Genomic DNA, 27185 nt, shown 5'->3' on the forward strand with positions numbered 1-27185 from the left:
TGTGTAAAATCTTTCTCTCGAAGTTGTCCGTCTCCTCGGGCACAGTTCTTAGACTAAGTCTGGCAGGAGGGGCATGGAGGGAGGAGCCAGCCCACACTATTGAACTCTTAAAGTGCCAGTGGCTCCTAGTGGACCCGTCTATACCCCATGGTACTAATGTGGACCTCAGCATCCTCTACGGACTACGAGAAAAGGATTTACCGGTAGGTCATTAAAATCCTATTTTTGATATATTAAGTACATTAATTGAATTGCTCAGTGCGCCATATAATACATGACAACAACGTGCTCCTTGCACATACTGTGGGAAGTTTAAATACTGTTCTTATCCAATAATTATATTAAAAATGTTGAGAGCTGTGCTAAGACTTGCCTTGACAAATGTATCCATAAGCCATGTTTTCTGTGCTGCTGTGCAATGTAACCAGCAGCTTGCCATTGATGCCAACCTCCAGTGCATGTTATCTGTATAAGCAATAAAAACATATGGAGCTAGTAACTTAGGCCCGTGTCAGAGGTGGAGACAGTTGTGTGGTCAGATAAAGCAGATGTGCAAAAATATGCTAATTATTCGACCAGAGGGATTTGTACAAAGAGGCGCACTGACAGCATCTTTGATCCGCAACTTGCATACAAAGATGCAACATTGGTCGCACGTAGGTTGTAACTTCAGACGCACGCATGTAAGCTGCCGGATCCATTACAACTGCATATGAATTCTCAGTCGCAGGCTGCGACAAGCACACAAAATGCTTGCAACATGCCCGCGTCTTAAAAGCCACATCCTGTTACCACCCATAAATGGGTATGGTTCGTTGGGGCGACCCAACTTAGGTCGACATGCATTAGGTTGACCACCGAAGGTCGACATTGCCCTTAGGTCGACATGCATTAGGTCGACAGGTTAAAAGGTCGACATGAGTTTTTTGACTGTTTTTGTAGTTGTTTTCTCCGTAAAGTGACGGGGAGCCCAAATTAGTGCACCGTGTCTCCTTGCATGGCGAGCGAGCTTCAGATTTCCGTTCCAATCATAGTTCACGTGGATCGTTAAGTATGAAAAAATCCAAAAAATGAAGAAAAAAATGAAAAAAACTCATGTCGACCTTTCGACCTAGTGCATGCCGACCTAACAGCCATGTCGACCTAATGAGTATCGACCTACGTTGGGTCGACCTAGCGACCGTATCCCCCCATAAATGCTCCCTGTCAGTCGCACTGCACACAAATTATCACTGCGACCGCCATCTCTAGACCATCGTGGCAGTACAAGAATAATCGCTCAACTGCACAAATATCAGCACTGCAAACACTCTGCGTCTTCCTCCTAATCAGTCCCTTAGTCCTGCTTTAACCTATGTTTAAATGCTTATAATATGTAAAACAATATTAACATAGAAAAATAAAATACTAAAAATAACAATGCGCAAAATCCTCCCGTCCTTGGAAAATCTATTAAGAAATAATTGTTCCTATGGCTCGAACCATGTAATTCCCTGGAGCCCTAACAACCAAAGTACCACATTAAGATTTGCCTAGACTGTAGATTTTCTAAGCTCTAGGGTCAAGCTGGATAATTTCATTGTTTGTTTATTTTTGTGCTATATAATTGTATACAGTGCTACGGTCTGAGGCCCAAAATCATAGGGAACTGACACAAGTATTTGATCCATGGTCTCTAACAAGTCTGAGTGTATCATTATTATTCAGTCAGTGCACTTAACCATTTAACATCTCCTGTGTATGTTTTGCAATTAGTGCTATTTGTCATCCTCATATGCTATTTTCACCTTGCTCTCTACTAATTAGTATTTACATACATTCCCCATTGCTTTGTTTTCAGAAGGAGAATGGAAGATCACAGTCGTAACCGGCAATTTCCCTAATGCTGGCACTGATGCTACGGTTTTCCTTTATGTCTACGGTGAAGAATCAAATTCTGGTCCCATCATGTTGGGATCAGGGAATCATCAGCTGTTTAATATAAACAGCGCTGACACATTTCAGGTAAGCAGGTAGCACAGTTTTTCTTTACATTACAGTAACTACACAAGTGCAAAGACACCTGCTTAGGTAAACTTTAAGAAATGGTCATGGAAATGGAACAGATGCTGTGGTGTATTTATTGTTGGTGCAGGATGTACAGTGGCTCCAGGTAGGGTTGGCAACAATAATATTGGAACTCTGTATACTCATTACACGCATCAGTAGGTGCTTTGGGGTTTATTCATGAAGCAGTGAAAAGTGTGGAGAAGTGAGCCAGTGGAGAAGTTGCCCATGGCAACCAATTAGCATTGAAGTGACATTTATTTATTTATTTCTTTAAATATCTTTTTATTGAATTTTCATAGGATCAAGTCAACACAAAAAGTCAAGTTATACCACTCACAGAATACAGTAGTTTTCAAATGTAAGGATTTCTTGACATAGAATAGGTAAGAAGTGGAAGAAACACAGACATGACAGACACACCATGGGATGGGGAGGGAAGGAAGTTAACGGAACAGGTATATGTACATCATGTATTTCAATAGGTTTGCAATCATACATAGAAGGCCCATTGCCAATTAGTTGAAGGCTTATAATAATAAACAAAGATACAAAGTACAGAAAATAAGAATTTACTTACCGATAATTCTATTTCTCGGAGTCCGTAGTGGATGCTGGGGTTCCTGAAAGGACCATGGGGAATAGCGGCTCCGCAGGAGACAGGGCACAAAAAAGTAAAGCTTTACTAGGTCAGGTGGTGTGCACTGGCTCCTCCCCCTATGACCCTCCTCCAGACTCCAGTTAGGTACTGTGCCCGGACGAGCATACACAATAAGGGAGGCATTTTGAATCCCGGGTAAGACTCATACCAGCCACACCAATCACACCGTACAACTTGTGATCTAAACCCAGTTAACAGTATGACAACAGAAAGGGCCTCTTAAAGATGGCTCCTTAACAATAACCCGAATTAGTTAACAATAACTATGTACAAGTATTGCAGATAATCCGCACTTGGGATGGGCGCCCAGCATCCACTACGGACTCCGAGAAATAGAATTATCGGTAAGTAAATTCTTATTTTCTCTATCGTCCTAAGTGGATGCTGGGGTTCCTGAAAGGACCATGGGGATTATACCAAAGCTCCCAAACGGGCGGGAGAGTGCGGATGACTCTGCAGCACCGAATGAGAGAACTCCAGGTCCTCCTTTGCCAGGGTATCAAATTTGTAAAATTTTACAAACGTGTTCTCCCCCGACCACGTAGCTGCTCGGCAGAGTTGTAATGCCGAGACCCCTCGGGCAGCCGCCCAAGATGAGCCCACCTTCCTTGTGGAGTGGGCTTTTACAGTTTTAGGCTGTGGCAGGCCTGCCACAGAATGTGCAAGTTGAATTGTGTTACAAATCCAACGAGCAATCGACTGCTTAGAAGCAGGTGCGCCCAACTTGTTGGGTGCATACAATATAAACAGCGAGTCAGATTTTCTGACTCCAGCCGTCCTTGCAATGTATATTTTTAAGGCTCTGACAACGTCCAACAACTTGGAGTCCTCCAAGTCGCTAGTGGCCGCAGGCACCACAATAGGTTGGTTCAGATGAAATGCTGATACCACTTTAGGGAGAAAATGCGGACGAGTCCGCAGTTCTGCCCTATCCGAATGGAAGATTAGATAAGGACTTTTATAAGATAAAGCCGCCAATTCAGATACTCTCCTGGCAGAGGCCAGGGCTAGTAACATAGTCACTTTCAATGTGAGATATTTCAAATCCACCTTTTTCAATGGTTCAAACCAATGGGATTTGAGGAAATCTAAAACTACATTTAGATCCCACGGTGCCACCGGAGGCACCACAGGAGGCTGTATATGCAGTACTCCCTTGACAAAAGTCTGGACCTCAGGGACAGAGGCCAATTCTTTTTGGAAGAATATTGACAGGGCCGAAATTTGAACCTTAATGGATCCCAATTTGAGACCCATAGATAATCCTGATTGCAGGAAATGTAGGAAACGACCCAGTTGGAATTCCTCCGTCGGAACCCTCCGATCCTCGCACCACGCTACATATTTTCGCCAAATGCGGTGATAATGTTTCACGGTGACTTCCTTCCGTGCCTTAATCAAGGTAGGAATGACTTCTTCTGGAATGCCTTTCCCTTTTAGGATCTGGCGTTCAACCGCCATGCCGTCAAACGCAGCCGCGGTAAGTCTTGAAAAAGACAGGGACCCTGCTGTAGCAGGTCCCTTCTCAGAGGTAGAGGCCACGGTTCGTCCGTGAGCATCTCTTGAAGTTCCGGATACCAAGTCCTTCTCTGCCAATCCGGAACCACTAGTATTGTTCTTACTCTTCTTTGCCGTATGATCTTCAATACCTTTGGTATGAGCGGCAGAGGAGGAAACACATACACTGACTGGTACACCCAAGGAGTTACCAGTGCGTCCACAGCTATTGCCTGTGGATCTCTTGACCTGGCGCAATATTTGTCCAGTTTCTTGTTGAGGCGAGACGCCATCATGTCTACAATTGGTCTTTCCCAACGGTCTATTAACATGTTGAAGACTTCTGGATGTAGACCCCACTCTCCCGGATGAAGATCGTGTCTGCTGAGGAAGTCTGCTTCCCAGTTGTCCACGCCCGGGATGAACACTGCTGACAGTGCTATCACGTGATTCTCCGCCCAGCGAAGAATCTTGGCAGCTTCTGCCATTGCACTCCTGCTTCTTGTGCCGCCCTGCCTGTTTACATGGGCGACCGCCGTGATGTTGTCCGACTGAATCAACACCGGCTTTCCTTGCAGGAGAAGTTCCGCCTGGCTTAGAGCATTGTAGATTGCTCTTAGTTCCAGAATGTTTATGTGAAGAGACTTTTCCAGACTCGTCCATACTCCCTGGAAGTTTCTTCCTTGTGTGACTGCTCCCCAGCCTCTCAGGCTGGCGTCCGTGGTCACCAGGATCCAATCCTGAATGCCGAATCTGCGGCCTTCTAATAGGTGAGCCTTCTGCAACCACCACAGAAGTGACACCCTTGTCTTTGGTGACAGGGTTATTCGCAGGTGCATCTGCAGATGCGACCCTGACCATTTGTCCAACAGATCCCTTTGGAATATTCTTGCATGGAATCTGCCGAATGGAATTGCTTCGTAAGAAGCCACCATTTTTCCCAGGACTCTTGTGCATTGATGTACTGACACTTTTCCTGGTTTTAGGAGGTTCCTGACCAGATCGGATAACTCCTTGGCTTTTTCCTCTGGAAGGAAAACCTTTTTCTGAACCGTGTCCAGAATCATTCCTAGGAACAGCAGACGAGTTGTCGGGATTAAATGGGATTTTGGAATATTCAGAATCCACCCGTGTTGTCTTAGCACCTCTTGAGATAGTGCTAAAGCTGTCTCCAGCTGTTCTCTGGACCTTGCCCTTATTAGGAGATCGTCCAAGTATGGGATAACTAATACGCCTTTTCTTCGAAGAAGAATCATCATCTCGGCCATTACCTTGGTAAAGACCCGAGGCGCCGTGGACAATCCGAACGGCAGCGTCTGAAACTGATAGTGACAGTTTTGAACAATGAACCTGAGGTACCCCTGGTGTGCGGGGTAAATCGGAACGTGTAGATACGCATCCTTGATGTCCAAGGATACCATAAAGTCCCCTTCTTCCAGGTTCGCTATCACTGCTCTGAGTGACTCCATCTTGAACTTGAACTTTTTTATGTAGAGGTTCAAGGACTTCAGATTTAGAATAGGCCTTACCGAGCCATCCGGCTTCGGTACCACAAATAGAGTGGAATAATACCCCTTTCCTTGTTGTAATAGGGGTACTTTGACTATCACCTGCTGAGCGTACAGCTTGTGAATGGCTTCCAACACCCTCTCCCTTTCGGAAGAGACGGTTGGTAAGGCAGACTTCAGGAAACGATGAGGAGGATCCGTCTCTAATTCCAACCTGTACCCCTGAGATATTATCTGCAGGATCCAGGGGTCTACCTGCGAGTGAGCCCACTGCGCGCTGTAATTTTTGAGACGGCCCCCCACTGTCCCCGAGTCCGCTTGAGAGGCCCCAGCGTCATGCTGAGGTTTTTGCAGGAGCCGGGGAGGGCTTCTGTTCCTGGGAAGGAGCTGCCTGTTGGTGTCTCTTCCCTCTTCCTCTGCCTCGTGGCAGGTACGACAAGCCCTTTGCTCTCTTATTTTTGTAGGAGCGAAAAGGCTGCGGTTGAAAGGTCGGTGCCTTTCTCTGTTGGGGAGTGACTTGAGGTAAAAAAGTGGATTTCCCGGCAGTAGCCGTGGCCACCAAGTCTGATAGACCAACTCCAAATAACTCCTCCCCTTTATACGGCAAAACCTCCATGTGACGTTTTGAATCCGCATCGCCTGTCCACTGTCGTGTCCATAAGGCTCTTCTGGCTGAAATGGACATAGCACTCACCCGAGATGCCAGTGTGCAAATATCCCTCTGTGCATCACGCATATAGATAAATGCATCCTTTATTTGTTCTAACGACAGTAAAACATTGTCCCTATCTAGGGTATCAATATTTTCAATCAGGGATTCTGACCAAACTACTCCAGCACTGCACATCCAGGCAGTTGCTATAGCTGGTCGTAGTATAACACCTGCATGTGTGTATATATTCTTTTGAATAACTTCCATCTTTCTATCTGATGGATCCTTAAGTGCGGCCGTCTCAGGAGAGGGTAACGCCACTTGTTTGGATAAGCGTGTGAGCGCCTTGTCCACCTTAGGGGGTGTTTCCCAGCGCGCCCTAACCTCTGGCGGGAAAGGGTATAATGCCAATAACTTTTTTGAAATTATCAACTTTTTATCAGGAGCAACCCACGCTTCATCACACACGTCATTTAATTCTTCTGATTCAGGAAAAACTGTTTGTAGTTTTTTCACACCATACATAATACCCTGTTTTACGGTATCTGTAGTATCAGCTAAATGTAACGTCTCCTTCATTGCCAAAATCATATAACGTGTGGCCCTACTGGAAAATACGTTTGAATTTCTACCGTCGTCACTGGAATCAGTGCCCGTGTCTGGGTCTGTGTCGACCGACTGAGGCAAAGGGCGTTTTACAGCCCCTGACGGTGTTTGAGGCGCCTGGACAGGCATTAATTGATTGTCCGGCCGCCTCATGTCCTCAACTGACTGTTTAAGGGAAGATAAACCATCACGTAATTCCACAAATAAAGGCATCCATTCTGGTGTCGACCCCCTGGGGGGTGACATCTGCATATTTGGCAATTGCTCCGCCTCCACACCAATATCGTCCTCATACATGTCGACACCACGTACCGACACACACCGCAAACTCACAGGGAATGCTCTAATGAAGACAGGACCCACTAGCCCTTTTGGGGAGACAGAGGGAGAGTCTGCCAGCACACACCACAAAGCGCTATATATACAAGGGATATCCTTATATTAAGTGCTCCCTTATAGCTGCTTTAATATATATATATATAGCCATTAATGTGCCCCCCCTCTCTGTTTTACCCTGTTTCTGTTGCAGGGGAGAGACCTGGGAGCCGTTCTGACCAGCGGAGCTGTGACAGAAAATGGCGCCGTGTGCTGAGGAGATAGGCCCCGCCCCTTTTTCAGCGGGTTCTTCTCCCGCTATTTTTCCAGTCAGGCAGGGGTTAAATATCTCCATATAGCCCCTATGGGCTATATGTGAGGTATTTTTAGCCTTGTATAAGGTTTATATTTGCCTCTCAGAGCGCCCCCCCCCAGCGCTCTGCACCCTCAGTGACTGCCCAGTGAAGTGTGCTGAGAGGAAAATGGCGCACAGCTGCAGTGCTGTGCGCTACCTTATGAAGACTGAGGAGTCTTCAGCCGCCGGTTTCCGGACCTCTTCACGCTTCAGCATCTGCAAGGGGGTCGGCGGCGCGGCTCCGGGACCGGACTCCACGGCTGGGCCTGTGTTCGATCCCTCTGGAGCTAATGGTGTCCAGTAGCCAAGCAGCAAATCCACTCTGCATGCAGGTGAGTTTACTACTTTCCCCCTAAGTCCCACGTTGCAGTGATCCTGTTGCCAGCAGGACTCACTGTAAAGAAAAAAACCTAAACTAAACTTTCTCTAAGCAGCTCTTTAGGAGAGCCACCTAGATTGCACCCTTCTCGTTCGGGCACAAAATCTAACTGGAGTCTGGAGGAGGGTCATAGGGGGAGGAGCCAGTGCACACCACCTGACCTAGTAAAGCTTTACTTTTTTGTGCCCTGTCTCCTGCGGAGCCGCTATTCCCCATGGTCCTTTCAGGAACCCCAGCATCCACTTAGGACGATAGAGAAAGGAGATTTACTTTCAATATTCAATGCAGTGGTAAATTATTGGACGGTGATATTCGTGGTAAAGTTACTGGCGTAAACAAATGCATGCCAGCCGCTCTGTACCAATCATGCGAACCTAAGTACTGAGAAATCAAGGAACGAGAGTCTGCATCCTAGGCTGAGATAAATAGATCCCATTTTTTATGGAAGGAGGCTACCAAAATGTCCTCATTCAGAAGAAGAGATCTAATTTCAAAATAAAGAATTTGTAGAAGTTTATTTTTGAGTTCTTGGATAGTGGGTGCCGATTTTTTTAACCCAATGAATTAATATTAGTTTCTTTGCCAAGGTTAGCGCTGTCGCAAAGAATTGTTCTCACATGATCCTTGTCCAAGGACCAATTAGTAAAATTAAGTAGTAGGCATGCAGTTGGATCCGCCAGCAGCTGTGTACCGATAATAGACTCTAAGTACAGAAGGGTTTTATTCCAAAACCTATATATTTTTGAGCAACCCCAGAAACAGTGGAAAAATTTAGCATTTGATAGCCCACATTTAATACAACGCCCTGAGTCTGAGGAGGACATGTATTTTCGTTGCGCCGGTGTTATATATACTCTACGCAAAAAAAACTAAAATGTACTTCTAGAAGATATGCAGACCGTAGAAATTTGTAAGATTTAGTGTAATTAGTAATTAGCTGATCGGAATTATCCGTAAGTGTTGAGATATCAAGCTTCCAAGAATAGAGAATGGTGTTTGGCTGTAGAGGAGTCCTGAGACTACCGTCTGTTAAAGGTAGATATAGATGTTTAACCTTATATGCCCTATTAATATTAGCTTGCAAAATCTTGAGAATTATATTTAGGGGCATGGAGGATGGAGAAGGTATTGGCAGAGATTGTATATAATGCCTGAGTTGTAAGTAAAAATAAAAATGAGTGCTGGGGAGTGCGAATGATTGTTGTAGATCATGAAAGGTAGAGAAAGGTAGAGTTCCCCCAGGGTTGAAAACCTTGCTCACAAGAAGAATGCCCTTTTCCTTCCAAATCTGGTAGGTGGGATTATAAATTGAAGGGGAGAAGCCCGGATTACCCCAAATAGTGAGATAAGGTGAATATTTAAAGCTCTCTTTAAATTTTTTATGCAAACTGATCCAGCAAAAGTACGTATCTCTGAATAAGATATTTGTGTATATATTGTTAGGGATGTCTGATGCTTTGAGATGCAGCAGCGTAGCTGGGGAGTAGGGGTGGAAAGCAGCCAGGTCAGGGGAATTATCAGTGTAAGTGGATTGCGACAGCAACCAATCACTGGCATATCTAAAAAACACAGCCAGGGTGTAGGCTTTGAAGTCGGGTATTCCAAGACCTCCTTGGCGTTTAGGGAGGGTCAGTTAATTATAGGCGAGGCCTCTTCCCTTTCCATAGGAAGGAGGATATAGAGGATTTAATAGATATTATGTCTATGTTGGTCAAGGCAAGAGGCAGCATTTGAATAGCATAAAGAATTTTAGGGAACATTATTGACTTAACTGCAGCAGCTCTACCTAATAGGGAGAGAGGTAGAGAATTCCACGTATTTAGGAGGGATGTAACTTTCCGAATCAAGGGAGTGAAGTTTAGCGTGTATAATTTATCTAATATATTGGGAATATGAACTCCTAAATATTTGATACAGGAGGAGGAAATCTTAAATCTTGAAAATATGTTAGAAGAATGTAGATCCATGGAGTAAGTGCCAATGGGTAAAATCTCAGATTTGTCTACATTGATTTTATATCCGGAGAATTTCCCAAGGTCAGTAATCAGCCCTAGAATGTGTGGAAGGGAGCGCAAAGGATCAGTAACGAAAAGCAGCATGTCATCTGCGAATAGTGAGATCTTGACCTCCTGAAAGGAGATCCGAATACCTTTAAATTCAGATGAGTAACGAAGGGCAATGGCGAGGGGTTCAATGGCGATGGCGAACAATAGAGGGGAGAGAGGGCAGCCTTGTCTGGTATCCTTACAGATGGAAAAGCAATTGGAGATCTGTCCATTACACATAATTTGGAAAACTGAATTATTATATACAATTTTTATAAATGAAATAAACGCAGAGGGAATGCCAAATCGAGATAAAGAGTCAAATAAATGGGGCCAAAGGACCAGATCGAAGGCCTTCTCCGCATCCATTGATACCACACCTGAGGGAGAAACTCCAGAGGAAGTTTGTAGGGACTGGATCGCTGCTATCACCTTCCGAACATTGAGGACCGAATGCCTACCCTGGATAAATCCAGTTTGGTCCGGATGATTTATGGATGGGAGGATATTTTTTAATCTATTGTCTAGGATTTTGGTCAGTATTTTATAATCAGAATGGAGCAGTGAGATTGGCCTATAAGACCCTGGCAGAGATAAATCCTGGCCAGGTTTAGGTCATAGTTTGATATATGTATTATTAAAATAGAGTAGGATAGAGTCAGACAATAGAATATGGTTAAATGAGTCAACTAGGGTGATCAGTATCTCTGAATGTAGTGTCTTATAGAAGCTGCGTCCGAAGCCATCAGGTCCAGGGGCCTTAGTGGCCTTGAGGGAAGAAATAATTTGAGAGACCTCCATGGGAGTGATTGGTGCAGTCAATGCCGATCTCATAGAGAAAGAGGGGAAAGGCAAGGTGGACCATGGAAATTCCTGATATCCGGAAGGAATAAGGTTAGGGTACAGAGAAGAGGAAGGAACAGAATAGAGGTCATTGTAGAATTGGGTCATCATATCAACTATTTGTTTATTGGAAGAGGTGAGGGTTCCATCTTGTCTCCTGAGGGGGTGAACCGCTACAGAAGGTCTAGAACCATTCAAAATATTAGTAAGGAGTCTACCTGTCCTATTCCCAAAATGATGGTAACGGTAGTTGATAGGGTAGAGATGTTTATTACCTCTTTTGTGGAGAAATTCATCAAAGTGGGTTTTTCGCCCGTATATAATTATATTTGTTTGTTTGTTAGGGTGGGGATGCGTTGGAATTCTGAATAAGCGGAGGTAAGAGAGGATTGTAAGGATAAATAGGAAGCTTGATATGTCTTGTTCAACCTGGACACATGGGATATTATGTTGCCTCTAAGAACCGTTTTAGCCATCTGCCAGAAGAGTGGGGGGTTAGTGGCTGCGCAATCACTATTATTAATTGCGTAGTCCTTCCAACAGTCTAGCAACATTGATTTAAAATCAGTGGAAGTGAGAAGATGCGTGGGGAAGTGCCAAGGAGAATGGGAGGGTTGGTCGTCGGACAAATTAAGATCCAATCTAAGAAGGGCATGATCAGAAATGGTGATGGGTTCAATCTCCACTGAGGACATTCTTGTGAACAAGGATTGCAAAATTAAAATATAGTCAATTCTGGAAAACGTTTGGTAGGCAGCTGAAAGGCATGTATATTCTCTAGACGTGGGATTGGTGGATCGCCAAACATCCACTAAGGATAATTGGGTAGCAAATTGTGGGACTCCAAGCCTGGGTAAGTTTTTGGAAGTAGCATGAGATTTTGGGGGCAGCGATTTATCCAGGAAAATGTCTGAGATTAGATAAAAGTACCCACATACTATCATAGGGTCTCCCATAAATGGCGTTAATTTAGCAATTAAAGTTTGAAAAAATTCTTTGGAATAGATAGGAGAAGCATATACATTGCAAAAGGTGTACACCTTGGAATTAAATGATAACTGGGTAATCGTGTATCTACCTCCCAGGTCAGCCTGAGAAGCGATATGGGAGTATGAGATATTGGGGGTAATTCCAAGTTGATCGCAGCAGGAAATTTTTTAGCAGTTGGGCAAAACCATGTGCACTGCAGGGGAGGCAGATATAACATGTGCAGAGAGAGTTAGATTTGGGTGGGTTATTTTGTTTCTGTGCAGGGTAAATACTGGCTGCTTTATTTTTACACTGCAAATTAGATTGCAGATTGAACACCCCACACCCAAATCTAACTCTCTCTGCACATGTTATATCTGCCCCCCCTGCAGTGCACATGGTTTTGCCCAATTGCTATCAAAAATCCTGCTGCGATCAACTTGGAATTACCCCCATTGTGTTTAATAAGGAGGACAACTCGAGCCTTAGAATTATAAGACGAGAAGTCAAGTAGTTTCCATCCTAACATTTGCAGCTTCACCATTACAGCAGGGATTAAATGTGCCTCTTGTACAAAAACCACATTCAGTTTTAATGCATTAAGGTGGACCAAAATCTTTCTCCTCTTCGCAGGAGAATTAAAACCTCCTACGTTCGGGGAACCTATGCGTAGGGTAGTCATAGCGTAGAAGGGGGATTTGATATTACAGCTGAGACAAATCTATTAAATGGGCATTGAAACATATGAGAATGAATCGTTAAATCATATGGGTAGGGTAAAGGGGAGGGAAGATACATGAAGTGAGGGGGGCACAGAGACAGGGAAGACATTGGAAAATGTAAATATAGTAGCCAATGGAAAAACACGCGCTGCGTGGCAAACATATTACATGTCATAGCACTTGACTTCTGGACATGAAATTAAAAAAGAAAACAGTAGTGGAAATACGGAGAAACTCCTAACATAATACCCGGAGCTAGCTCCTTCCTAGCCCGGTCCATAGTAACAAGGATACGAACCAGTCCACATGAACTTATTCGGTAAACCTAGGAAATTAGCAAATAGCTAAAAGCTAACAGCATTAACGGGCGGCTTGTTGTGGGGACGGATCCGTTATGTCAGACGAAAGGTCAGGGTCTGTGTCTTGCAGAAAATCAGCAGCATCTGTCGGTGTGAGAAAGTCATAGTGTCTATCTTTGTAGAATATATGGAGTTTCGCTGGATAAATCAGGGAAAAATTTCTGTTTGTTGGCGACGAGCTGGGAACAAATGGGAAAAAAGGCCTTTCTCGCTTTTGACAATTCTGCTGAAAAGTCTTGAAAGATCCTCAATTTCTTCCCTTCCCAATTGATGACGGGTAATTTCCTGGAGGCTTTCCAGATTTCAAGCTTATGGGTATAGCTTAAGCATTTAAACAGCGTAACCCGTGGGCGGGAGCAGGGCCGGCCCAAGCCTAAATTTTTTGGTAAGCAAATATAGATTGTGGCGCCCCCCCCCCCCCCATCATGGATGATTTAAAATATTATACGCACAAAAGCTTGACGCACATTAAGCAAAATATGGGTGTAACTACATCAGCAACATATCTATACCTCCCAAACTCCACATCTGGACTGAGGGCATGGCAATGCAATGGGTGCATCATGGTGGGCTGGGCATCATGCATGGGTATGCTTAGATCTACTGCAGCACAGCACTAGGTTTCATCCAACCTCACTCCCCTCCTCTTATAACCCCCTTGGCTTGTGAACACACAGAAGGCACCTACAGTACCAGTTTACAGTTGGACTTGCATACCAACTGCCTGCAATTTGGATGAACATGACGACCGACCGGGGGATGATGGAACAATTCCACCAACATGGGGACTGTTGTGAAGTATATGCAAGTGATTTTATATATATATTATAATATATATACGAATACAGCTATTCATGATGCTGTACATTTTCATTTCCAACAGACATGCAGTGAAATCTGCACTGTAAATTATAGACTATATAATTCCCTGTATATCTGTTGGAAAGGAAATTGTACAGGCTACAGCATCATGAAAATTATTGTGTGTATATATATATATATATATATATATATATATTAAAAAATATATATTCACTTGCAAATATATATATACTAGTATATAATTATTACAGAGGGAGCAATCTTCTGCACGTGTGCTGTTGCAATTTTTTCAGTGGGCAGGGGGCTCAAAACTTGCAGATAGACTTATAATTAATAAGGGGGGCACCATGACATCTGCAAGTTTTGAGCCCCCTGCCCACTGAAAAAATTGCAACAGCACACGTGCAGAAGACTGCTCCCTCTGTAATAATTATATATATTTATTATATTATAAATGCAAGTGAATATATTATATATATATATATATATATATATATATATATATATATGCACACTTATATATATATATATATATATATATACATACACAAATGAATATATATCTATTTATTAAATATATATATTCACTTGCATATATAAAATATATATATATATATATATATATATATATATAGACAGACTATTCTATATTTATTACAGAGGGAGCAGAGCACTGCAGTCTTCTGCACATGTGTGCTGTTGCAATTTTTTCAGTGGGCAGGGGGCTCAAAACTTGCAGATGGCCCCCTCATTAATTATAATTCTACAGTGGCATTATAATAATGAGGGGGCCATCTGCAAGTTTTGAGCCCCCTGCCCACTGAACAAAATTGCAACAGCACACGTGTGCAGAAGACTGCAGTGCTCTGCTCCCTCTGTAATAAATATAGAATAGTCTGTCTATATATAATATATTATATAAATATGCCACTGAATATATTTATTATATATTAATATTTAATAGGGCCGGCCCTGCACTGAGCCTGTCAGCCCAGGAATCAGCCAGGAATGGATAACAGGTCTCTGCATTGCAAGTCTGCACGAGACTGACTTCAGTCTCTACCTCCTCAGTCAGCCGGGCAGTGGCAGCCAGCAGTGTGCACGGGAGGAACCCGCTGAAGATGTCTCCGGCGGCGGACGCGGTCAGTCAACTGTGGGAAGCAAGCAGCAGCACGCTCGTGCTCCACTATCATGACAGGCGCGGGCTGGCGGCAATGGCGCGGCGGCTGGCGGCGGCGGGCGTCCTGCCCAAGCGCATGTTGTAATGTGCGGCGTGACGTCATGACGTCCCGCCGCTCATTACAGATATGCACACAGGGACTTAGGGAGGAGGAGCCGCGTTCGCCGAGGAGGCAGCCGCAGCAGCACAGACACAGTGAGTAATACTGTGCTGTGCTGAGCGCTGCTAGCACTGCAGATTGAGGGGCAGATTTATTAAGCATGGTGAAGTGATAAAGTGGAAGGTGATAAAGCCCCAGCCAGTCAGCTCCCACCTTCCATGTCACAGGCTGAGTTTGAAAAATGACAGTAAGGAGCTGATTGGCTGGTGCGTTATCACCTTCCACTTTATCACTTCACCAGGCTTAATAAATCTACCCCTGAGTGAGCGCCCTCTATGTGCGGCGCCTTACCCGTCTGCGTAATTAGCGTAATTATAGGGCCGGCCCTGGGCGGGAGTCATGGGGACGCGGAGGGGGGCCTACCCGGTGAACCCTTTCAATAACCATATATTTGCATGCATTTTGTATGCCCAACAGCTGTGGCAATGTAGATTTAACAAAAGTCTCCAGTTCAGGACCTTTAAGGGATTCAGGCAACCCAACCAGTTGCAAATTGTTATGTTGCGAACGATTTTCAATATCCTCCATGCGATTAATGAGAGCATAATTATCTTTCTCAAGACGTTCAACCTCGCACTGCAAATCAGCTAAGTTATGGGCTATAGAGGCTATTCTGTTCTAATTGCCTGAAACCCGCGTGTTAAGCTGCTGTACCTGAGCAGTGATGTCACTCACCGCTTTTGTAAGGAGAGGACACACTGTGGATGTGATGGCGTCCACCAGATCAGTATATGTGAGTGGGACATCAGAAGCCTTGAGAGGTTGTGAGGCATTGTCAGTTCCCGGGTCTGCAGCAGACTTCTTGCTGGCCGGAGACACAGCATGTGTGTCCGGGTCCGGCGCCATATTAGGATCGGCACCGCGTTTCACCTGCCGCAGCGTCTGCTGAGTCGCGCGCTGCAGCTGAGAAGAGGAGACAAACTTGTCCATGTCGGGTAAGCGGGTGGGGAGCGCCGTTAGCAGGCACTGGCTCTTGGAGGCTGAGATAGCCATGAAAAGGGTGTTAGGGAACCGGGCTAGGAGCGGAGCTGAGAGAGCACGATCCTCACTCCATGCACCCGGAACCAGAAGTCGGTGAAGTAACATTTATAATTTATAAACTACTGTATACAATTGTACAGAGCAGCTGATTGGTTGCCATGGGCAACTTCTCCACTCTTTTCACTGCTTCATGAATAGACCCCAAATTTGTCACTGGGCAGAAGCATAACTACAGTTGATGTCACCCAGGGTAAATAAAAGAAAATGTTACCCTGTTCTTAAAAATACTGTCTGAATTCTTATATTGAAGCTCATTTGCATGTGGGAAACAATATTAGGGAGGTGTAAGAGCAAGGCATAATATCAATATGACAGAGATAAGTACCATGTGCCCAAACCCACAATGTTGTGAATAGGAAATATGAGGTGAACGACTGGGAGCATGAATGAATGCCGCCTAGGCATCCAGAAGCTTTAGGGACTTTAATAGTGTGAAGTGCATTTTAGATGATTTTTTTTATCACCTCTGACACCAGCTGAGAAACAAAATTGTCCTTTTCCGTCACTGACACTCTTAAGATGCATACACACTGGGGGTGATTCACACCTGATCTCTCGCTAGCGTTTTTGCAGCGCTGCGATCAGGTCAGAACTGCGCATACGTATGCACCGCAATGCGCAGGCACGTCGTACAGGTACAAAGCGGATCGTTGCTGTGCGATGGCTTTTACGAAGAATCCATTCGCACAGCCGATCGCAAGGGGATTGACAGGAAGAAGGCGTTTATGGGTGTCAACTGACCGTTTTCTGGGAGTGGTTTGAAAAACGCAGGCGCGTCCAAGCATTTGCAGGGCGGGTGTCTGACGTCAATTCCGGCTTCGAACAGGCTGGAGTGATCGCGGCGGCTGAGTAAGTCCTGGGCTACTCAGAAACTGCACAAACTGTTTTTGTACCGCTCGGCTGCACACTTGCAAAGCTAAAATACACTCCCTTATAGGCGGCGACTATCTGATCGCAGCGCTGCAAAAAATAGCTAGCGAGCGATTAGGTCTGAATTAGGCCCACTGCGCGTTTTTACCCAGTGTGTATGCAGTGTGCATGCTGGCCGGAAAATCGCACAATGCATACACACTGAGCGATTTTCACCTGGCCCAGCGATTTTCACGGGGGCGAACCACTTTCCACAGTAGGAAACTGCGGAAAGTGGTTTACTCAGCTGGTAAAACATGCCAACGGCCAGCAGCGGCCAGCGATGATGTGGGAGCGCACATCAGTGCTCACCGCTCATCGCCTGGCCATACACACTAGGCAATTTTGAGTTCAAAGTAGCTCAAAACGGCAAAAGTGAGCTACTTTGAGCTCAAAATTGCCCAGTGTGTATGCAGTGCACCTTTAGTTATTTGTCTGCCACCCCACAGAAATATTTTCTTAAGAGGTTCCGACAAACAAATTTTTGTCACTTGGCTGCCCCATGTTTTAGTTTTGTTTTTTTGCAACCCCTATGTATCTCCTCTGAACCTATGAAAAAACTGATTCTCCATAGGTAGACAGTGTCTTTAGTTGGTATTCACTATTCATGTAGGAGGCACATGTGATAGGGAATATAGATTGTAAGCTCAACTGGAGCAGGGGCTGATGTGACTGGCCAAATATTCTCTGTAAAGCGCTGCAGAATATGTGTGCGCTATATAAATAACTGGTAATATATAATAATAAATAAATTAGTTTTTCCCCTGCTAACCGCCTGTGTCTCTGCAGTACTCCCCCCACCTCCAAGTGTCTCTCCAGCTCCATCCCCTTTTCCCCATGTCTCTCCAGCACCCTCCCCCGTGTCTCTGTCAATTTTAGATTTTTAGCCCAATACATTTCACATTGATGTCGATTTGCATTTTAAACCTCCAAACCGCTGGGCATTAAATTCAGCAGTTTGTAGTTGATAACTTACAGTGATTTGTGTAGATATTAATCGCTGCCAGAATCACACTCCCCTACCGCTCCCCGATGAAAATCTGGTACTGTACTCAGAAGTCACATTGACTAATTGTTCTAAGTCTTTCTTGTAACATTTATCTCACAGTACGTGAATGCTTGCTGGTGTAATTAGAGATTGTTATCTCTCTGGCAGAGGCATCACCGGGTGTGGTGACAATCAGTGCGCTCTCTCAGCAAAAGGGGAGTGGGCATTAAAAGGGGGCGTGGACTCACAGGATCATCACTCCGGGAGGCGGACTTGCGGCAAAAGAGGGCATGTCTGTACATAAAGGGGGCCTGGCGTTGTGTGATCGTCACTCCAGGGGCGTGCCCAGCATCTCCGTAGATGCCGGGCTGTACTGGGCTGCCCCCGGAGACTGTCTGCAGCGCTGTCGGCTCCTCTTCTATGACAGGAGCCGGGTGCTGTAGGAGACTTTCACACTGAAGCACCTGGCTCCTGTCACTGCAGAGGAGCCGACATTTTGGTGTCACCCCTTCCAGGCGTCACAGGCGGCCACAACCCTTGCACCAGTCTTGTGACGTCGCTGCTCTCTGGTTAAAAGTATGTTTTTCAATTATTCCTGAGATCAAGGGTAACATGCGTCCCTTTTGCAGTCTAGAGGATCCCACATGTGGCATTAGAAGTGTATCCGGTCACACTGATTTAGATTGTGAGGTAACCTTTTCTATATTTGAATGGATTTCATTTTTCTTTACTACAAAACCTTTTTGCAGGATTCTTACCTAACTATTTATTTTTACCCATGGCCGTTGCTTAGTGCCAGGCCAGATAATGTATTGGAATTCAACCAGCTTCCGTTATAACTGAAATTAGACATAGCACATTGCTGAAATGAGATCTTTCAGGGAGGTAATTGAGAAGACTGACTTCTTTTACTGCTTGTTGTTATTTTTAAGTGTGGTCTCAGTTATGGCTGCCAATGCAGTCACTTAGGACGTGATCCCCTCAGGAAGTTCTCTCTTTGTATATTCATTGCTGTTCATCACACTTGATCCATTAAGAGTTTCTCGTACAGCTAAAAGTGATGCCTGCAATTTCCCGATTTAAAATACACAAACTGATTTTTCCAGAAAATTAAAGGCGTATCTCTGTAATGTGAACAACCCATCTACAGCTGTACTACTAAGATAATGATACTACAGGGACCTTACCCTTATTCTCGTAGGCCACACCCAGTTGGATCTGGTACGTTATATAGTTTCAGGGGTGGATCAGTGCACAACCACATGGCCAGATTTAGGGGTTCAGTGATGCATCTTGGGTCATTGCTCTGCTTTTCGAAAGCAGAACTGGGGCCTCTAGTCAGCATCCTCGGGGGAGGAAAGTCAGAGTGTCCCTATATTACTAGGCTTCGTCACCACCTCCTTGTTACCCCATAGCACAGGGGTGGCCAACCAGTCAGAAACAAAGAGCCAAACATTTTGTTAGGCACGTTAAAGAGCCGACATCAATCTGCAGGCGCACATGCAAAAATAGGGTGTGGCCTTGTGCCTGCTAGGCCACGCCTCTGGTATAAAATACATTTAAAAAAACAGATCCACATTTTTAAAGCCAGATCCAACATAAAATACATTTAAAAAGCCACTTCCACATAAAATATTTGAGAAAGATCCACATAAAATATATTGAAAAAGCCAGATTCACATAATACACTTCAGCGCCCACGTGTCACTCCAGCCAGTACCCTGCTGTGTACCTTCAGCCAGCTACCTCATGTGTCACTCCTGCTAGCACACTCATACAGTATGTCACTCCAGCCAGCTCCCCCATGAGTCACTCCTGCCAGCACTCTCCTGTGTCACTCCTGCCACGACCCTCATGTGTCACTACAGCGCCCCCATCCCTCCCCGAAAACACGTCTTGTGCCATTGCAGCAGCCCCTTATGTGTCCTCTATTTGCCAGTGGGTGTCTCACCTCTAGTATCTGGCTCTCTCAGTTCTCAGTCCCCGTAGTACTGCTGCTGCTGCTGACTGTCTGGCTGCAGTTCAGCAATTTCCGGATCTGTTATGGTCACATGACTTAAGGTGGGTACTCACTACAGATATATCTGCAGATCAATTGATCTGCAGATATATCTATGGACGGATCGAGCAGTGTGTTCAGCATACACACTGCTCGATCCGTCGGGGACTGACGTTATGAACTGGGTGGGCGTGTACACACGCCCGCCCAGTTCATCTGTCAATCACCGCCGGCCGCCGCAGCATGTGTACGGGCGGGCGGCCGACCGCCCCGTACACACACAGCGACGCGCCAATATATCGGTAGATATATTGGCCGTCGGCTGTGCTGCGCGGCCGACGCGATACATCTGTGAACGACGGAGTTCACAGACGTATCGGCCGTACACACTGGCCGACGGTCCCGCGATATATCGGCCGTTCAGGAGAACGGCCGATATATCGACCAGTCTGTACGGGCCTTTAGAGTGTCGGGAGCCACATTTGAATAAAGAAAGAGCCGCATGAGGCTCAAGAGCCACAGGTTGGCCACCACTGCCATAGCAGTTGATCTGGTTTCATGTCCCTAACTTGTAATGCTGTAATGTTAGCACCAGCTTCTGGCTCTTGCTCTCAGTCCATTGTCACTGTACTGAAAGCAATAGATGGCTGCAGCACAATGAGTTAGCAGCTGGTGGTGTCTGTAGCTGGGGGAGTCTGCGGCAGATCCTGGAGCGCAGAGCCAGACAAATCACTGGGAGAGAGATGGACGCTGCTCACAGATCTTGTACAGACAGCAGTTCTAATAAATAAACCAGATGTTTTATTTTCTGTAATATAGTAATACCGTGCTCTCTGTTTGAAAGTATAGAACACCAACTTTTTTCATTGTAATGTCCCTTTAATACATATAACCAGAGAAGCAACAACCCAACAACTTAGTGCAAAACTTTAGCTAACTTTCACATAGTCAACGATTGGGAACCAGGTGCCTGTGCTATGTGTTTGTTTAATGAAAGAGCATTATAGGGAATTTTGATATTTTGCAAAGCTTTTCTTTCCAAGTAAAACCAGTAAACATTATTGATGTCTTAGTAAAATATCATTTTGTTGCCCACTAATTCAGCCACAAGGGGGCAGTGTTCCATAGGAGTCTATGGATGTGAAGCCTCTATCTATGGCTGTTTTGGGTTCTGTATGATTAATCGGCGGCCGGGATGCCGGCTGTCAGTATCCCAACAGGAGCATCCTGGCCACCAGTATGCCTGCAGTGGGGCGAGCGCAAAGAGCTGTGGCTGTGCTCGCCACAGGTTCTTTTCCCACTCTATGGGTGTCATGGACACGAGTGGGAATAGTCCTGAAGTGCCGGCTGTCAGCATTACCAGCTGTGGGATTCCAGCATTGCAGATGTATGGACCCCATAACTATTATGCTTGTCCTTCCGGAGCAGTTAATTAGTATGAAGAGGTGTTGGGTCACTTACACACCAGGGGTAATCATGAGGATGCAGCTTATTGATTCATTAGAAAAACCTCCTAAATATGTTAGGCATGATGAATATTAGGCAGGTTGTACGTCCGTAGTGCCTAGTACATGGAAATTTCTGTATGTAGGCTGATTGGGATGTGTTGAGCATCCCGACTGTTGGTGGTCATGTGACCGGGGGCGGAATCTTTACATCACTCAGGAGACTGGTGCTGGATCACTGACAGCCAACATCCCGAAGCTGAGTTTCGGGATTCAGGGATAGGGTGCGGGGCTAAACCAGACTAAAGTAATAGGCATGATCGCGAAAACACCCATTTAGGCGCTCAACCGGGACACTTTTCGTACATTTCAGCTCGCCACCTCCGAGAGGGTATGCTTTGATGAACAGGTGAGTTGTCAGTGCCCGTTTGAAGCTTTGCAAAGTCGGGGAGAGTCTAATAGAGCAAGGGAGCTTGTTCCAGTGAAGAGGGGCAGCAGGGGCAAAATCTTGGATTCGCTCATGGGACGTAGTGACCAAGGTAGATGAGAGGCGATGGTCATTGGCCGAACGGAGTGGGCGGGAGTATGCAGGGTGATGAGGAAGGAGATGTATGGTGCAGTGGAATCAGAGAGGGGCCTTGAAGTTGTATGTGACGGTGAGGAGTTTGAAGAGGATTCTGTGGGGGAATGGGAGCCAGTGCAGGTTTTGTCAAAGTGGAGTGGCAGATGTGGAGCGGCGTGAGAGGAAGATAAGTCTAGCTATGGAGTGGAGAACAGATCGGAGTGGAGCCAAATGGGAGAGTGGGATACCAGTAAAGAAAATGTTGCAATAGTCAAGCTGTGAGATGACTGTGTTTGAAAAATGACAGGAGCAAATTGGCTGGTGAATTTATCACTCACAGTGAAATTTATCACTCATTGATAAATAAGGCCTATTTATCACCATCCGCATCCAGGATGCGGATGACAGGTCATAAAATCGCCCAAACTTGCACTGCGATAATTGATTACATCGCAGGGATGTATAAATTATCGCATGTAGGAACAGAGCTTGCAGTCAAGCTCTGTCCCTGCGGTGCCTCTTTGCAGCATCATGGGGGTATTTTTCGTAAAAAAAAATACCCCGATGTCCTGTTGCGCCTGTGCAGCACCTGCCGACATCGACGCTACCACCGCCGCCCGGTCAAACCCCCCCTAACGGTCGCAACTACCCCCACGCGCCGCGGACCCCCCAAGCAGGATAATATACTCACCTGTCCAGGAAGCCGGTCCGCGCTGCTTCAGGAGGCTGCCGGGTGCCGGGTCATTCTCCTGCGCTGTGACCCCCGGTGCTATAAAGTGCGCTGCCATTTTGCAGCATCACTTTACTGCACCGGGGTCACATTGCAGCATATGGGGGACCCAGTGCCCGGCAGCACTCACCGGAGCAGCGGACACCGGCTCCCTGAACAGGTGAGTATGTTTGTTTGTTTTTTTGTTTGTTTGTAGTTCTTTTAGTTTTTTTTTACACTGTGATCAGCTTGTGTGTCCATCGGACACACATAGCCGATCACTCTTCTGGGTCAGAGAAAGCTGGGCAAAAGGGTGCTTATCGCAGTGCTGCCCTGTGAACTTGCGAGTTTATCACAGGGCACACTGCGGTATTTTTTCACATTTTTTTTTTTTTAGTAAATTTGGCCACATCACATTTCCTAATACATTTAGGTGATACTAAAAAAATGTAAAAGGGTGTGAAAACACCCTTTTTCGCATTATTTTAGTAAAAATAATGTTAATAAATAGACCCCCTTAGTGAGAAAAAACCATGCAGTTTCAGTAAATCTGCCCCCTGGCCCCATCATGTACGTTTTCAAAAACACATTTATATTGTGCAGTTTATGCAGTCAAAACAGATTTGAACATAAAAATACAGCACACAATACAGGTTCCATGTCACGTCACATTTTGCTCTGTTTGCTCATCACAAATGAGAAATCCCTACAAATGAGTTTACATTCAAATGAAAAAAGCAAACATCCAAACCAGCCATTTCTCCTTTCTGATAGAGATGAGCGGGTTCGGTTCCTCGGAATCCGAACCCGCCCGAACTTCATGTTTTTTTTCACGGGTCCGAGCGACTCGGATCTTCCCGCCTTGCTCGGTTAACCCGAGCGCGCCCGAACGTCATCATGACGCTGTCGGATTCTCGCGAGGCTCGGATTCTATCGCGAGACTCGGATTCTATATAAGGAGCCACGCGTCGCCGCCATTTTCACACGTGCATTGAGATTGATAGGGAGAGGACGTGGCTGGCGTCCTCTCCATTTAGATTAGAAGAGAGAGAGTGAGATTGATTTGAGACAGAGACACTTGATTTACTGGAGCTTAGGAGTACTGTAGAGAGTGCAGAGTTTAGTAGTGACTGACCACAGTGACCACCAGACAGTGCAGTTTTATTTAATATAATCCGTTCTCTGCCTGAAAAAAACGATACACAGTGACTCAGTCACATACCATATCTGTGTGCACTGCTCAGCCCAGTGTGCTGCATCATCTATGTATATATCTGACTGTGCTCACACAGCTTATAATTGTGGGGGAGACTGGGGAGCAGTGCCAGTTATAGGTTATAGCAGGAGCCAGGAGTACATATTATTAAAATTAAACAGTGCACACTTTTGCTGCAGGAGTGCCACTGCCAGTGTGACTGACCAGTGACCTGACCACACTGACCACCAGTATAGTTAGTAGTATACTATATTGTGATTGCCTGAAAAAGTTAAACACTCGTCGTGTGACTTGTGTGGTGTTTTTTTTTTATTCTATAAAAAACTCATTCTGCTGACAGACAGTGTCCAGCAGGTCCGTCATTATATAATATATACCTGTCCGGCTGCAGTAGTGATATATATATATTTTTTATATCATTATTTATCATCCAGTCGCAGCAGACACAGTACGGTAGTTCACGGCTGTAGCTACCTCTGTGTCGGCACTCGGCAGTCCATCCATAATTGTATACCACCTACCCGTGGTTTTTTTTTCTTTCTTCTTTATACATACATACTACATCTCATTATCAACCAGTCTATATTAGCAGCAGACACAGTATAGTAGTACACGGCTGTAGCTACCTCTGTGTCGGCACTCGGCAGTCCGTCCATAATTGTATACCACCTACCCGTGTTTTTTTTTTCTTTCTTCTTTATACATACATACTACATCTCTTTATCAACCAGTCTATATTAGCAGCAGACACAGTACAGTAGTCCACGGCTGTAGCTACCTCTGTGTCGGCACTCGGCAGTCCATCCATAATTGTATACCACCTACCCGTGGTTTTTTTTTCTTTCTTCTTTATACATACATACTACATCTCATTATCAACCAGTCTATATTAGCAGCAGACACAGTACAGTACGGTAGTCCACGGCTGTAGCTACCTCTGTGTCGGCACTCGGCAGTCCGTCCATAATTGTATACCACCTACCCGTGGTTTTTTTTTCTTTCTTCTTTATACATACATACTACATCTCTTTATCAACCAGTCTATATTAGCAGCAGACACAGTACAGTAGTCCACGGCTGTAGCTACCTCTGTGTCGGCACTCGGCAGTCCATCCATAATTGTATACCACCTACCCGTGGTTTTTTTTTCTTTCTTCTTTATACATACATACTACATCTCTTTATCAACCAGTCTATATTAGCAGCAGACACAGTACAGTAGTCCACGGCTGTAGCTACCTCTGTGTCGGCACTCGGCAGTCCATCCATAATTGTATACCACCTACCCGTGGTTTTTTTTTCTTTCTTCTTTATACATACATACTACATCTCTTTATCAACCAGTCTATATTAGCAGCAGACACAGTACAGTAGTCCACGGTTGTAGCTACCTCTGTGTCGGCACTCGGCAGTCCATCCATAATTGTATACCACCTACCCGTGGTTTTTTTTTCTTTCTTCTTTATACATACATACTACATCTCTTTATCAACCAGTCTATATTAGCAGCAGACACAGTACAGTACGGTAGTCCACGGCTGTAGCTACCTCTGTGTCGGCACTCGGCAGTCCGTCCATAATTGTATACCACCTACCCGTGGTTTTTTTCTTTCTTCTTTATACATACATACTACATCTCTTTATCAACCAGTCTATATTAGCAGCAGACACAGTACAGTACGGTAGTCCACGGCTGTAGCTACCTCTGTGTCGGCACTCGGCAGTCCGTCCATAATTGTATACCACCTACCCGTGGTTTTTTTTTCTTTCTTCTTTATACATACATACTACATCTCTTTATTAACCAGTCTATATTAGCAGCAGACACAGTACAGTACGGTAGTCCACGGCTGTAGCTACCTCTGTGTCGGCACTCGGCAGTCCGTCCATAATTGTATACCACCTACCCGTGGTTTTTTTTTCTTTCTTCTTTATACATACATACTACATCTCTTTATTAACCAGTCTATATTAGCAGCAGACACAGTACAGTAGTCCACGGCTGTAGCTACCTCTGTGTCGGCACTCGGCAGTCCATCCATAATTGTATACTAGTATCCATCCATCTCCATTGTTTACCTGAGGTGCCTTTTAGTTGTGCCTATTAAAATATGGGCCCTCATTCCGAGTCGTTCGCTCGTTCTTTTTTTTCGCATCGCAGTGAAAATCAGCTTAGAGCGCATGCGCAATGTTCGCACTGCGACTGCGCTAAGTAATTCTGCTATGAAGAAAGGATTTTTACTCACGGCTTTTTGTTCGCACCGGCGAACGTAGTGTGATTGACAGGAAATGGGTGTTACTGGGCGGAAACACAGCGTTTTATGGGCGTGTGGCTGAAAACGCTACAGTTTCCGGAAAAAACGCAGGAGTGGCCGGAGAAACGGGGGAGTGTCTGGGCGAACGCTGGGAGTGTTTGTGACGTCAAACCAGGAACGACAAGCACTGAACTGATCGCACAGGCAGAGTAAGTCTGGAGCTACTCTAAAACTGCTAAGTTTTTTTTGTTCGCAATATTGCGTAAACTTCGTTCGCACTTTTAAGATGCTAAGATACACTCCCAGTAGGCGGCGGCTTAGCGTGTGTAACTCTGCTAAATTCGCCTTGCGACCGATCAACTCGGAATGAGGGCCATGGAGAACAAAAATGTTGAGGTTCCAAAATTAGGGAAAGATCAAGATCCACTTCCACCTCGTGCTGAAGCTGCTGCCACTAGTCATGGCCGAGACGATGAAATGCCAGCAACGTCGTCTGCCAAGGCCGATGCCCAATGTCATAGTACAGAGCATGTCAAATCCAAAACACCAAATATCAGTAAAAAAAGGACTCCAAAACCTAAAATAAAATTGTCGGAGGAGAAGCGTAAACTTGCCAATATGCCATTTACCACACGGAGTGGCAAGGAACGGCTGAGGCCCTGGCCTATGTTCATGGCTAGTGGTTCAGCTTCACATGAGGATGGAAGCACTCAGCCTCTCGCTAGAAAAATGAAAAGACTCAAGCTGGCAAAAGCAGTAGCACCGCAAAGAACTGTGCGTTCTTCGAAATCCCAAATCCACAAGGAGAGTCCGACTCCAATTGTGTCGGTTGCGATGCCTGACCTTCCCAACACTGGACGTGAAGAGCATGCGCCTTCCACCATTTGCACGCCCCCTGCAAGTGATGGAAGGAGCACCCGCAGTCCAGTTCCTGATAGTCAG

At 45.3% G+C, this 27185-nt stretch overlaps 1 protein-coding gene across 1 annotated transcript in view; it reads left to right on the forward strand.

Moving 5' to 3' along the window:
* The window catches only part of RP1 (RP1 axonemal microtubule associated), a 1008071-nt gene that overhangs the window by 499588 nt on the left and 481298 nt on the right, over positions 1-27185 (forward strand). The window contains exon 25 of the mRNA XM_063923729.1: positions 1841-2004. Coding sequence (XP_063779799.1) covers positions 1841-2004 — 164 coding nt within the window. The remainder of the gene's footprint in view (positions 1-1840; positions 2005-27185) is intronic.

The sequence above is a fragment of the Pseudophryne corroboree genome, chromosome 5 (genome assembly GCF_028390025.1).
Source record: "Pseudophryne corroboree isolate aPseCor3 chromosome 5, aPseCor3.hap2, whole genome shotgun sequence".
In the NCBI taxonomy this organism is placed as follows: Eukaryota; Metazoa; Chordata; class Amphibia; order Anura; family Myobatrachidae; genus Pseudophryne; species Pseudophryne corroboree.